The sequence below is a fragment of the Symphalangus syndactylus genome, chromosome 9 (assembly GCF_028878055.3).
Source record: "Symphalangus syndactylus isolate Jambi chromosome 9, NHGRI_mSymSyn1-v2.1_pri, whole genome shotgun sequence".
NCBI classification, from domain to species: domain Eukaryota; kingdom Metazoa; phylum Chordata; class Mammalia; order Primates; family Hylobatidae; genus Symphalangus; species Symphalangus syndactylus.
The window spans coordinates 118344714-118359216 of record NC_072431.2 but is presented as its reverse complement, the minus strand read 5'-3'; the positions used below and the strand labels follow the sequence as shown (position 1 = coordinate 118359216).

General features: G+C 35.4%; 1 protein-coding gene across 1 annotated transcript; it reads right to left on the bottom strand.

Annotated features, from left to right (window-relative positions):
- Nucleotides 1–5284: 5284 nt before the first annotated feature.
- IFNA6 (interferon alpha 6) lies at nt 5285–6105 on the bottom strand. Its single transcript, XM_055294092.2, has one exon. It carries the CDS (start codon nt 6103–6105, stop codon nt 5536–5538), a length of 570 nt encoding a protein of 189 aa, XP_055150067.1. The 3' UTR covers nt 5285–5535.
- Between the last annotated feature and the right edge of the window lie 8398 nt (nt 6106–14503).

Genomic DNA, 14503 nt, shown 5'->3' with positions numbered 1-14503 from the left:
GTTAAAAACTCTCAATGAACTATGTATTGGTGGAACATATCTCAAAATAATAAGAGCCATTTCTGACAAACCCAAAGCTAATATCATACTGAATGGGCAAAAGCTGGAAGCATTCCCTTTGAAAACCAGCATAAGACAAGGATGCCCTCTCTCATCACTCCTATTCAGCATGGTATTGAAAGTTCTGGCCAGGGCAAGCAGGCAAGATAAATAGATGGTATTCAAACAGGAAGAGAGGAAGTGAAATTGACTGATTGCAGACCACATAATCCTATATTGTCTCAGCCTAAAAGCTCGTTAAGCTGATAAGCAACTTCAGCAAAGTCTTAGGATACAAAATCGATGTGCAAAAATTACAAGCATTCATATACACCAAAAGTAGACAAGCAGAGAGCAAATCATGAATGAACTCCCATTCACAATTACTACAAAGAGAATAAAATACCTAGGAATACAGCTAACAAGGGATGTGGAGGACCTCTTCAAGGAGAACTACAAACCACTGGTAAAGGAAATAAGAGGGGACACAAACAAATGGAAAAACATTCCATGCTCATGGTAGGAAGAATCAATATCATGAAAATGGCCACACTACTCAAAGTAATTTACAGATTCAGTGCTGTTCCCATTGAACTACCATTGACATTCTTCACAGAATTAGAAAAAACCTACTTTAAAATTTATATGGAACCAAAAAGAGCCCATGCAGCGAAGACAATCCTATGCAAAAAGGAAAAAGCTAGAGGCATCATGCTACCTGACTTCAAACTATATTGCAAGGCTACAGTAACCAAAACACCATGGTACTTATACCAAAAATGACACATAGACCAATGAAACAGAATAGAGATCTCAGAAATAAGACCAGACGTCTGCAAGCATTTGATCTTCAACAAATCTTACAAAAACAAACAATGGGGAAAGGATTTCCTCTTCAATAAATGAGAAAATTGGCTAGCCATATGAGCAAACTGAAAACTGGACCCCTTCCTTACACATTATCCAAAAATTAACTCAAGATGGATTAAAGACTTAAATGTAAACCCAAAACTATAAAAACCCTAGATGCTGGGGAGGGTGTGGAGAAATAGGAATGGTTTTACACTGTTGGTGGGAGTATAAATTAGTTCAACTACTGTGGAAGACAGTGTAGTGATTCCTCAAAGTTCTAAAATCAGAAATACCATTTGATCCAGCAATCACATTACTGGGTATATACCCAAAGGATTATAAATCATTCTACTATAAAGACACATGCACACGTATGTTTATTGCAGCACTATTTACAATAGTGAAAACTTGCAACCAACTCAAATGCCCATTAATGATAAACTGCATAAAGAAAATGTGGCAGATACATGCCATGGAATACTACACATCCATAAAAAAGAATGAGTTCATGTCCTTTGTAGGGACATAGATAAAGCTGGAAAGCATTCTCAGCAAACTAACACAGGAACAGAAAACCAAACACTGCATGTTCTCACTCATAAGTGGGAATTGAACAATGAGAACACATGGACACAGAGAGGGGAACATCACACACTTGGGCCTGTTGGAGGGGGTGGTTAGAGGAGGGATAGCATTAGGAGAAATACCTATTGTAGATGACGGGTTGATAGGTGCAGGAAATCACCATGGCACATGTATATCTATGTAACAAACCTGCATGTTCTGCACATGTATCCTAGAACTTAAAGTAAAATAATTAAAAAAAAAACCCTAGAAGAAAATCTAGGCAATACCATTCAGTACATAGGTATGGGAAAAGAGTTCATGACAAAAACATCAAAAGCAGTTTCAACCAAAGCAAAATTGACAAATGGAACCTAATTAAACTAAAAGGCGTTTGCACAGCAAAAGAAACTATCATCCGAGTGAACAGACAACCTATGTAATGGGAGAAATTTTTTGCAATCTATCAATCTGACAAAGGTCTAATATCCAGAATCCACAAGGGACTTAAACCAATTTCAAAAGAAAAAAAAAAAGCCAAACAACCCTACCACAAAGTGGGCAAAGGATAATGAACAGACACATCTCCAAGAAGTCATTTATATGGCCAAAAAACATATGAAAAAAAGATCAACACCACTGATCATTAGAGAAATACAAATTAAAACCATAATGAGATACCATCTCACCCCAGTCAGAATGGTGATTATTAAAAATCTCAAGAAATAACAGATGCTGGCAAAGCTGTGGAGAAATAGGAATGCTTTTATACTGTTGGTGGGAATGTAAATTAGTTCAATCACTGTGGAAAACAGTGTGGTGATTCCTCAAGGATCTAGAACCAGAAATACCATTTGACCCAGCAATCTTATTACTAGATACATACCCAAAGGAATATAAGTTATTCTGTTATAAAGATACCTGCATGTGTATGTTTATTGCAGCGCTATTCACAATAGCAAATACATAGAATCAACTCAAATGCCCATCAATTATAGACTGGATAAAGAAACATGGTACATATACCCTATGGAATGCTATGTAGCCATGAAAAGGAATGAGATCATGTCCTTTGCAGGGACAATGGATGGAGCTGGAAGCCATTATCCTCAGCAAACTAACAGGAACAGAAAATTAAACATCACATTTTCTCACTCATATATGGGAGCTGAACAATGAGAACACATGGACACAGGAAGGGAAACAACATTGGAAGGCATGGGGAGTGAGAGCATCAGGATAAATAGCTAATGCATGTGACGCTTAATACCTAGGCGTTGGGTTGATAGGTCCAGCAAACCACCATGGTACACGTTTACCTATGTGACAAACCTGCATGTTCTGCACATGTATCCCAGAACCTAAAATAAAATTAAATTAAATATAGAAAAGAAAAATAAGATTACGTTGTAGTAACTACTAAATGTCCCTAGATCAGTCAGTCAGTGCATTTCCACTGAACTTCATGGTTTGTTATTATATGTCTCAAGGTGAAAATGTAAGGCAGTGATGTCCAGCAATGCTGCTAGTGAAATTAGTCTGCTTTTCTTTACTGGTTTCAGCGTTTAAACAATTCATATATTCTTTTTTTTTTATTTTAGTATTTTTCTGGTCAAGTGCTGTATGGCTGCTTCTGAATTACTTTCTAGTTTATCTTAAGGTAAATAACAACATAGGGAAGTACAAACGGGAACATAAAGAGCTCATATCATTATTTTCCATCATTTTCAATACATCCTTTTATTCTTTCTCCAAATTAATGTTTTTTATAAATTGTCATTGCATTTGGATACGTTGAAGAGAAGGGAAAACAAATGCAAATCTGAATATGATAAACATGAAAGAAGGAAAGTGACTCCCCAGGCCAAAAAAATGGTAATAGGAATTTTTCTTTTTTTCTTTTTTCCTTTCCACCTACTCCAATATAGTTTCTGCTTGTAAATTCTACAAAGTCAGCTTCACTAAGGTCACCAATTCCATCTGTTTTTCTACTGTAGTAGATGATTTCAACTCACAGAGCAGTTTACTGACAGTCAAGATAGTATTAACCAAAATAATGATGTTATCATTGTAAGTAATTTGTCATAATTTAAAATAAATATTAAATATACTAGTATGATTTTTCAATATATCAAATCCATGAAATCTATCTATAGACATACATATTTCCAAAAATGGAAAGCTATGCAGATAAAAATTAATTCATGTCCTTTTCCAGGTCCTACTTTACTTCTCTCCTTCATTTCATGATGAGGCAGGATAGGTAGTCAGGGAAGTAACCATGTCATCAGGATGTCACAACCTTGGTGACCATACCATCACTACAATAAGCTTCAGCATTAACATTGTAATTGAACTCATTCAAGCAAAGCTGTAGTTCCCCTGTAGAGAGAATGCACATTTTGATTTTACCTGTCCTCAGAGTGACCCTTTGATCATTATAATAGTAAAGAATAAACCCGTGGGTGGAAGATTTAAGATGCTAATGAGACATACAGTGTTACAACAAGCATATACAGTTACTGCACATGTGCACCCAGAGGACAACCAAGAACATGCTTACTAGTAACGCCTCTTCCCACTTCCTTATGGATAATCATGGAAGATTCCCATAAAAGGAGTCTCCCCAGTACTAGTCTTTACTTTCTCATCCTTACTAGCAGCCTGCCCTGAATCCTCTCTGTCTCAGGGTGTACTGTCTATTCTGCACCTAGCTTTCAAAATATTCTTTTTCTTTTTTTTTTTTTTGCAATAAATTACTCCATGCTGCAGCTCCACTGCCGTGTGTCTCTTGTTTAAATTCTTAAAACTAGGAAGACAAGAATCTAGGTCTCACATCAGCCATCAGCAAGAAGGCAAACTTCTCAAAATTGTTTTCTCTATATATTGCCATTACCTTCTCTTCTCTTATTTACTCTTCTACCTACTCCTGTATGGTTTCTACTGATTAATTCTATCAGTCAACTGATTGATTCTACCAGTCAACTTCCACTAAGATCACCAATGCTCAAATTACCAGGCAGTTTCAATCTACTCTATATTTTGCATGAATGCATCAATTCTTCTAAGCAGTTTTGTCCTTTAAATTTATTCTTATCACCATTCTCTCTTTTCCTTCTAACATTTGGCCATTCCAAATCTGTTTCCATTGTAGCTCTGTCCTCCCTTTAAAGTTGAAAGTTGCAGGAGGAAATTTTCAGTCATTTTGTCATTCTGTAAACACTTCTCACATGACCACTGCTGTTCCTGGAGTTTCAGGTTACGGCATTGCTTGAAAATTGCAGACTGAAATATCAAATTGCCAGTGCACATTTGCACTTTTGTGTCTACCAGTCAACTGTAGAAGATATCTGCTGCTTTTGTTTTTGTTTCCTGATACGCCTTATTCCAGCTTCTGCTGAAAAAAAAAATACTGTTTTTCGGTCTTCTTCTTATATCATTTATCTAACAGATTTAATTATTATTGTTGTTTTTAGGTTTTTTTCCCTACACAAAGAAAGATAAAAGACAGCATGAAGTGTATTTGTATCTTCATCTCTATAACCTGAAGTCAACATACAAGCTGGCTTACAGAATGTAAATTTGTACTGTACTTATAACTTGAGTATAATAACAATGAGTCAATGAATTGAACCATACATTTTTAAATCATGTTGGAGAATTGGCTTGGTGTTTCTCCTCAGAGAATAAACAAATCTAAGAAGTTTTCTTTAGTAAATATTTAATAAACTAAACAAAATAATACATTGACTAAACATAAAAAATATATTTTGTTATGTTATCAACAGTATAAAGGTATACATTTTATGCATTTATATGGGCAAAAAAAATTAAATATTATAGTCAAATAAATATACATTTAATAAATAGATAAATAGATCCATCAGCTTAGTCATCTGTAAGGGACTAGTTCCTGTGCAACTGAACACGATGTTGCTTAACACACTTGAAAATACTTGACGCGTTTGATTCAACTCATGGTGTGGTTATAGCAGAAACAAGAGTCTTTAAAATGGCAGATCATGAAAGTGTGAGCTGGTGTAGTCATCAATGGGAGTCATTTCTGTGTTGGATCAGGTCTTATTCTTTCCTCCTTAATCTTTCTTGCAAGTTTCTTGATGAAGAGAAGGATCTCATGATTTCTGCTCTGACAACCTCCCATGCACAAGGGCTGTACTTCTTCTCTGCCAGGTAGAGAGTGATTCTTTGGAAGTATTTTCTCACAGCCAGGATGGAGTCCTCATTCATCAGGGGAGTCTCTCCCACCCCCACCTCCTGCATCACACAGGCTTCCAGGTCATTCAGCTCCTGGTAAAGTTCAATGTAGAGTTTGTCTAGAAGCCTCTCATCCCAAGCAGCAGATGAGTCCTTTGTGCTGAAGAGGTTGAAGGTCTGCTGGATCACCTCATGGAGGACAGAGATGGCTTCAGCCTTCTGGAACTGGTTGCCATCAAACTTCCCCTGGGGAAATCTGAAGTCGTGTCTGTCCTTCAGACAGGAGAAAAGAGAGATTCTTCTCATTTGTGCCAGGAGCATCATGGTCCTCCTGTGACCCAGGCTGTGGGTCTGAGGCAGATCACAGCCCAGAGAGCAGCTTGACTTGCAGCTGAGCACCACCAGGGCCATCAGTAAAGCAAAAGGCAAAGCCATTGTAGATGTTGCAGATGCTGTCGGACTTGTTGAGATGGGTGACTCTGAACCTTCAACTCTAGGTTCTCTGAAGACCTTGCTTTATGTGTAGGTCTTAAATAGGGAACATACTAGTTTCCATTTTCAGAATTTACTTTCTACTTCTGATTTTGCTTTCCTTTATGTACTCTCTACATGGGTATAGAGTAGTTTTTCAACCAGTTTTGTGTGTTTGTGTCTGTATGTAGTCATTATTGACACTCCCTTCTCTTGCCTGCCTCCAGAGTCTTTTAAGAAATTTTTTTCTTAATTGAAATCAAATTTTATTAAATTTTATTAAATTTTAAATGTTATTAAATTTTAATAAGAAATATATTGTATATCTCCTTATGTACTATATGTGTATCTACTTTGTACACTAAAAGAAAAAGCATAAAGTTTACTTTTATTATTTCTTGATCTGTTAGAAATGGCAAAATAATTTAACTAAAAGTTAAATTTTTAAAAATTTGACATTTAACTTAACTCTGAGCAGCAACTTTTAATTCACTCTATTTACTTATATAAATTATCTCAAACAAATTTGCAAATTAAGAATGTATTAGTAATATACATAATAATACCAACATGATGACATACATAAGTTTCTTAGAGGTAAAAAATGAAATTATTTTCTTAAGTTTGATTTTTAGTGTACTTAACTTTTAATTTTGCTTTAAAAAATAAACTAATTTTTAATTTCACTAGCTGCTACATATTCATCCAGAGATTGTCAACATTTTATTCTTTTCAGCATTTGACATTAACTATTGATGTGTTGAAAATATTTAGTAGAATTAAATAATAACATATACATGATTTGTATTTAATTATCAAAGTCTACCTAATACTCAGAATCCCTGAAGCTCAAACATAAGCAACATCTAGAAGAAAGGAAATCACAGCAAATGATGGAAAGAAAGTCCTCCAGTAAGCCATCTATTCACCATAGATTTATAACACTGATTGTGCATGTATTTTGTCTGTTTCTACTGAATTCAATGTCAGTATGTCTTGTGTGATACACAAGAAAATTCAATAAGGAAAGTGAACCCTAGAGAATAAGATTATGTAAGAATTGAGCTTTGGAGGCCCACAAACGATTGTAATATCTGAGAGTTGTTCACACCGCCAAGAACTAATTTCTACAACCTTGGGGGCAATACCATCTCCAATAGAAATACACAACTTTGAAAATATCATCAATTTCATTTTTTTTTGTATTTTTGCATTAAAGTTCAAATTCCTCAACATACATTTATAGTTTCTAAACCAAGTCAATTCTATTAAACAAAAAGAAACCATCATTGTCCTAAATTCATAACTAGATAAATATTATCATGTTAAGCATTAACTTACAACTCCAATCCTGAGCGCTGGGATTTTTTTTTTCGTAGCAAGTTAAGTTGCCTCAGTCCTCTAGGTTCCCTCTCTTAAAATGGTAAGTATGGGATCATCTTTGGCAAATCATCTCTTTAGTAACTGGACTCTGTCCTATTGACTGCATTATCCTCAGTACCAGGCCTAGTGTACTTATTCAAGAAATAATTTTTGATGAAGCAATTTATCATACTTTCTCTTTATACTAGAAGACATTCATGGGTGACCAAGCTATTTTGTTTCCATCATGGCCATATTTGTTAGGATTATAACAGACAATGGCTAATATTTCCACTCTACTCTTACTAAGTGTCAATAATGATTATAGAATGTATTGCCAAACCCACTGGATATCTAATTCCTTTAAGGTATATATGGCACTGGGAATTCAAATGCAAGCGCAACATAATTTTCAGCCTTTGCATAGCACTATATTGAACTATATTATGACCTCATCTCTAAATTGCCCTCTACATTTTATAATATAAATTAACCAGCCTGCTGTCATAATATCTAGCCAAATGTACAAACTCAAACTCTCACTGATTCACACAACTTATAGCAATCAGACAACAAATCACACTACATTTTGTGGGTAGTACCCCTGTGATCCCCAAGTCATCAATCTTCTACCTTTTCTGCCCTTGTTAAATAAGGCCAACTTCCCAGAATGTGTGTGTGAACTATAAATTGTTGAGACTTCATTTTTCCATCACCCAGAAATCTAGGCTTTAAATCATTTGATGATATTTAGATGACAACAGTATAAAATCAACTTGTCTATATGAGGATACAGATGAGATAGGATCAGTTTTTTAAATAAACTAAATGCATTTTAGTATTTATTATTTTTAATGATTTACTTAAACTCTTTATATCATTAATTAACTTAAACTCTTTATATCATTAAAATGCTCAGAGTTCTGAAATGGCTACAGGAATTTCCATAGTAAATGAACTTTCTTTCCAAAAATGTATCTTGCAAAAATTAATAACTTTTATAAGGTAATCCAGTCAACACATTTTTATTGGATTTTAGAGTTTAACCTAATCATCATAGCTTTTGAATGCAGGACAATCCTGCTTAAGCTATTATTCTTAGCCTATCAAACACTGGAAAAGGAACCTTTTTTTAAATTTTATTTTGAGATGGATTCTTGCTGTGTCTCTCAGGCTGGAGTGCAGTGGCAAGATCTCAGCTCACAGTAACGTCTGCCTCCTGAGTTCAAGCAATTCTCATGACTCAGCCTCTCAAGTAGGTAATACAGGCGTGTGCCACCACACCTGGCTAATTTTGATAGAGACAGGGTTTCGCCATGTTGGCCAGGCTGGTCTCGAACTCCTGAACTCAAGTGATGTGCCTGCCTCGGCCTCCCAAAGTGCTGGGATTACAGGCTTGAGCCACCATGCCCTGCTGGAACATTTTTGTTTGTTTACCTGGATTGTGTTGGGGACTTATGTATATTCCCTTTTCATGTGATATTTTGCTATGCAAATTTGTTTTGCTACTCCTGGATGTGTTTTATTTTCATCTTCATTTCATGTCAATAAAAGTAAATATGACAAAAACAATGGAAATGTACAATGTTTCTATATAGTCCTCACAACACCAGGTGTCTTTCTTTCTCATTTCACTTTCCTAGAAAGTAAAAGTGGTCTGATTTCACATCCCAATGCACAGAGACAAAAATAAAACATATGTATGTCTAAATGAGAAAAATTTAAGAAGGAACACAATAGAAATTAGAAAATAATAAATGAAACTAAAAAACCAAATATACCAAAACTTATACAAAGAAGTGAAAGCAGTGCCAAGTAAGAAATTTACAGCCATAAAAGCTTATAAAGAAGAAGAGAATTCAAATCAACAACTGATATAGTTTGGTTCTGTGTCCCCACCCAAATCTCATCTTGTAGCTCCCATAGTTCCCACATGTTGTGGGAGGGACCTGGTGGGAGATAATCGAATTATGGGGGCAGGTTTTTCCCATGCTCTTCTCTTGATAGTGAATGGGTCTCCCAAATCTGATAGTTTTAAATGAGTCTCACAAGATCTGATCTGATAGATGAATGGGTCTCACAAGATCTGATAGTTTTAAATGGGTCTCACAAGATGTTATCTGATAGTGAACAGGTCTCATAGGATCTGACAGTTTTAAAAATGGGAGTTTCTCTGCACAATCTCTCTCTTTGCTTGCTGCCATCCATGTAAGATGTGACTTGCCCCTCCTTGCCTTCCACCATGATTGTGAGGCCTCCCAGCCATGTGGAACTGTAAGTCCAGTAAACCTCTTTCATTTGTAAATTTCCCAGTCTCAAGTACATCTTTATCAGGAGCATGAAAACAGACTAATACAACAACCTTACTGTACACCTTAAGTAACTAAAAAAAGTGCAAATAAATAAATAAACCCCTAATCTAGCAGAAGGAAGGAAATAATAAAGCTGGAGCAAAGATAAATAAAAGAGAATAGAAGAGCAATTATAAAAAAAATCACTAAAACTAGGGTTGTTTTTTTGAAAAGTTCAGCAAAATCAACAAACCCTTACCAGATTATTTTTTAAAAAAGAGAATACTAATATAACAAAATCAAGACTATAAGAGGAGACACTACAGCTGATGCCACAGAAATAAAAGATCATAAAACTATAAACAATTATACCTCAGCAAATTGTATAACCTAGAAAAAATTGATGAATTCCTAGAAACATACAACTTACCAAGACTGAATCAGAAATAAAAATTTGCAATAGACCTATAAGGAGATTGAATAAATAATTAATAATCCCTGAAAAAAGACAAGCCCTGGGCCAGATGGCTTCACTAGAGAATTCTATCAAAAATTCAAAAAATTAACAGGATCTTTCTCAAACTATTCTTTAAGGTTGAAGAGGAGGGAACACTTCCAAACTAATTTTATGAATCTTGCATTAACCTGACATAAAATTCAGTGAAGGACATGATATGAAAACTACTACAAACCAGTATCTCTGATGAATATTGATGCAAAAACCCTCAGCATAATACTTGCAAACCAAATTTAACAGCACATTAAAACAATTATAGAACATGGCTACATGCGATTTATTCCTGGAATATAAGAATGGTTCAACACATAGAAATAAATCAATGTAGTAAACTACATGAACAGAATGAAGGGAGGAAAAACCATGATCACCTCAGCTGATGCTGAAAAACCATTTGATAAAATTCAGTATCCTTTCATGATTTAAAAAAAAAAACACTCAACAAACTAGGACTAGAAGGAAATTACCTCAACATGATAAGGGCTATTATATGAAAATCCCACAGTAAACATCATGCTCAACTGTGAAAAACTACACGTTTTTCTTCTAAGTTCAGGAAAAAGGCAAGAATGCGCTCTTACAACTATTATTTCAAATCCTAGCCAGAGTATTTAGGCAACAAAAAGAAATAACAAGCATCCAAATTGTAAAGGAAAAAGTGAAATGATCTCTGTTGGCAGATAACATATTCTTATATGTAGAAAAACCTAAAGATTACACACACACACACACACACACACACACAGAGAGAGAGAGGGAGAGAGAGAGAGAGAGAACTTATAAATGAATTGAGCAAAGTTGAAGTATACAAAATCAATAAACAAAAATCAGTGGCATTTCTATATACTAACAGTGGATAATCTTAATAGCAAATTAAGAAACTGCTCTCATTTACAATAGCATCAAAAAGCATAAAATAAACTTAACCCAGGATGTGAAAGACATGTACACTGGAAACTACCAAATACTACTGAAAAAATTAAAGATGACAAAAATAAATGGGAAGACATTTACTTGTATCCATCATGGGTTGGAAGACTTAATATTGTTAAAATCTTCATGCTCTCCAAAGTGATATACAGATTCAATGCAATCTCTATCAAAATCACAGAGGCATTTTTAACAGACACAGAAAAATATATCCTACACGTCACGGTCTCTGGGTTGCCGAAACAATCTTGAGAAAGAAAAACAAAGCAAGAGGCCTCATATTTCCTAATTTTGAAACATATTATCATGCTACAATAACTAAGGCAGCATGGCACTTGAATAAAAACAGACATATAGACTAATGGAATTAGTTTATTAGTGAATGAGCTTCTCTAGTGCTTTTCTGCTTCTGGAATATATTCATTCAGGTTCATGTGGTTATGCTTCCCTGGACACTCAAGTTTCGATTAATATGGACAGAAAAAATGTTTCCATGGGATAAACAAGATCCCAAGGAGAAAATCAGAAAGACCCTTAAAAAATGGTAGCCTTGATATCAGCTTTAAATTAAGCTAATAATTGAATACAGAGCTCTTAAAATTACTTTAAAATCCCTTACTGGATTTCAGCAAGAACAAACAAGCAATATTTCTAATGTTTGAAATTTTCTTTTTTTCTCTTTTCTTTTAAAACAAAGACACCTACCAAGTGACTCAGTACCAAAATCAAGCCTTTTATGACTTCACCAAGGATGCATAAGACATCTTCAAAGAAATGCCAAGATGCAGTCCTCTCAAAATTCAGAGCCACCTCTAAAGATCGCCACAAGAAAGAAAAATTTAGACACCTTGGGAGCTGGCAATAGTCAATATCTAAACTTTTAATGGGAGCCTCCAACTTTTGGTTTGTCCCCCTGCACACACCGAAGGGCATCCTGACAGGCAGCAAGCCAAGTCAGATTCTCAGGACACAAAACAGCAAAACAACAGCTGTCTATTGAAGGGAAAGGATCAATAACAAATGGGTCCCATAAATCCAAATTTACACAAGAGAACAATTCAAACAAATGATCTTCTCCTGATGACCTGCATTTGGAAAGGAAGAAACAAAGAAAAATTTTTACCTTTAGTTCTTGACCAGATACTACAAGCAGAATTTCAGAACTGACCTTGGTAAAAATTCTTACCTTTATTGGCAAGCTCTTTATCAGTCTTTTACCAGGACCTCATCAGTAGGTGAGTCAGGTGCTTCAGGCATCCCATCTTCATCACCACAACTATAGGGGTAGAAATAGTGTGATCTCTTTCCTTCATATCAAAAGGGTCCTGACACGCCTATAACAAAAGACAGCTTAACAAAAGAGAAGCATAGCACATTTATTTAATCATCGTTTTATATAACTATGGAAGCCTTGAAAATGAAGACCCAAAGTACAGGAAAAAATTATCCATTTTTATGCTTACCTTCCATGAAGAATGGGCAGCTGTGTAGAAATGTGATTAGACAAAAAAGGCATCATCTAATGCTAATATTCTGAGTAGGGGAAACCCAGCAAGGCCTTTCTGGTCAGATACTTCTTGGCTTTTCCATGCACCATTCCTTCCTCTTGGGTATGTGGCAGAGCCCTTTTTGGAATGGGGGGTCTTAGTATCTACAATCAAACAAGATAGGTTAGAGAATTTCTTTGTGGCCAGTTCAGTTCTTACACACAAAGGTGAGGGAAAGTTAGGGTCATATTTTCAGATTTTATGGCTGGCTTTGGGGAAAAGGGGCTCCCTCAGGAGATGAGGGATGACAAACAGCAGGGCAGGAGAAGGCCAGAGAGAAACTTTGCTTCTGAGGCTGCTTCTGAGAGCTTCACTTTGGGGTATTATTTCTGAGCCTCAATAGGAGTGAAAATGAGATCTAGAAAAGCTGGGGAAGAAGGAGAGAACTGTGCTGGGTATTGGAATCAGCAAATGAATGGTATGTACATTTCACTTAGGTTTAAGAAAATAAACTCTTCCAGATTTTCCTGTAAGACACCGTATCCTGACTGAATATACAAATCAGACTTATGTTCAGTATGAAGGGTGATTATTTTTCAGTTTTCTCCAGAATACTCCAAGAATTCTGCTTTTTATATTATTATGTGTTATGGAGATTGAGGAGAGAAGAGAATTTTCCCTTTTCTATTTTCTCATTTTCTTTTTTTCTTTATTCTTTTTTTTTTTTTTTTTTTGTGAGACAGAGTATTGTTCTGTTGCCCAGGGGCTATAGTGCAGAGGCACCATCTCTGCCTCCAGGGTTCAAGCGATTCTCCTGTCTCAGCCTCCCCAATAGATGGGATCACAGGTACCCAACACCATGCCTGGCCAAATTTTGTGTTTTTAGTATAGACAGCGTTTCACCATATTGTCCAGGCTGGTCTTGAACTCCTGAACTCAAGTGATCCACCCACCTCGGCTTCCAAAGTGCTGAGATTACAAACATGAGCCACTGCACCCAGTCCCTTTTCTGATATATATGCACTAATTGAGAAAATAATAACCATATATTTATAAAATAAGAAAATAAGCATCTATATACATGTTTTATATATATACACTATATATAAAAATATATATATATATATATAGAGAGAGAGTGTGTGTGTGTGTGTGTGTGTGTGTATACATATATTCTAGAGGCTGGTCTGCCTGAGATTTAGGCAGAGACACAAAACCAGACCATATTAATCACCATTGTCTCTTTTTGTCCATCCCTCTGTTTGCTTTGTGGCTCTTCTCTTTCTTCCCTTTAAAGGTGGAAGGTCCTCAGAATCACGTTTAAGTCCTTTTCTCTCTCTACACTCTCTGAACACATGAGCGCTTCCATTTCTGGGATTTTGCTTGCAACTTATGAACCCCCAGCAATTGCATTCCTTATAATTTGCAAACTCATGTATCCAACTGGAAATAGACAGTTTCTACCACATGTTATATCAGTTAACTTATAGAGGATATCTCTGTTTATTTTTATTTCCTCACTTGTTTCAGTTTACCTGCTGCCAAAAGAAATCATTGTTCATTCCTTTTTCTCCTTACAGTATTTAGGATAACTGATATTAAGTATGATTCGTATTTTTAGTTTTATTCCATACAAAAATCAAATATGCAAGAGAGTAGGAAGTAGATTTATTGTATTCAGCTTTATATATTGAGTACAACATACAACCTGGTTTAGAGAAAGGTCATTTTTACTTACATCTCTCATATAATAATGATGAGTAAATAAATTATAC

Excerpts from the sequence above, each read along its gene's own strand:
- IFNA6 (XM_055294092.2), bottom strand. The coding sequence starts at position 6,105 with ATGGCTTTGCCTTTTGCTTTACTGATGGCCCTGGTGGTGCTCAGCTGC.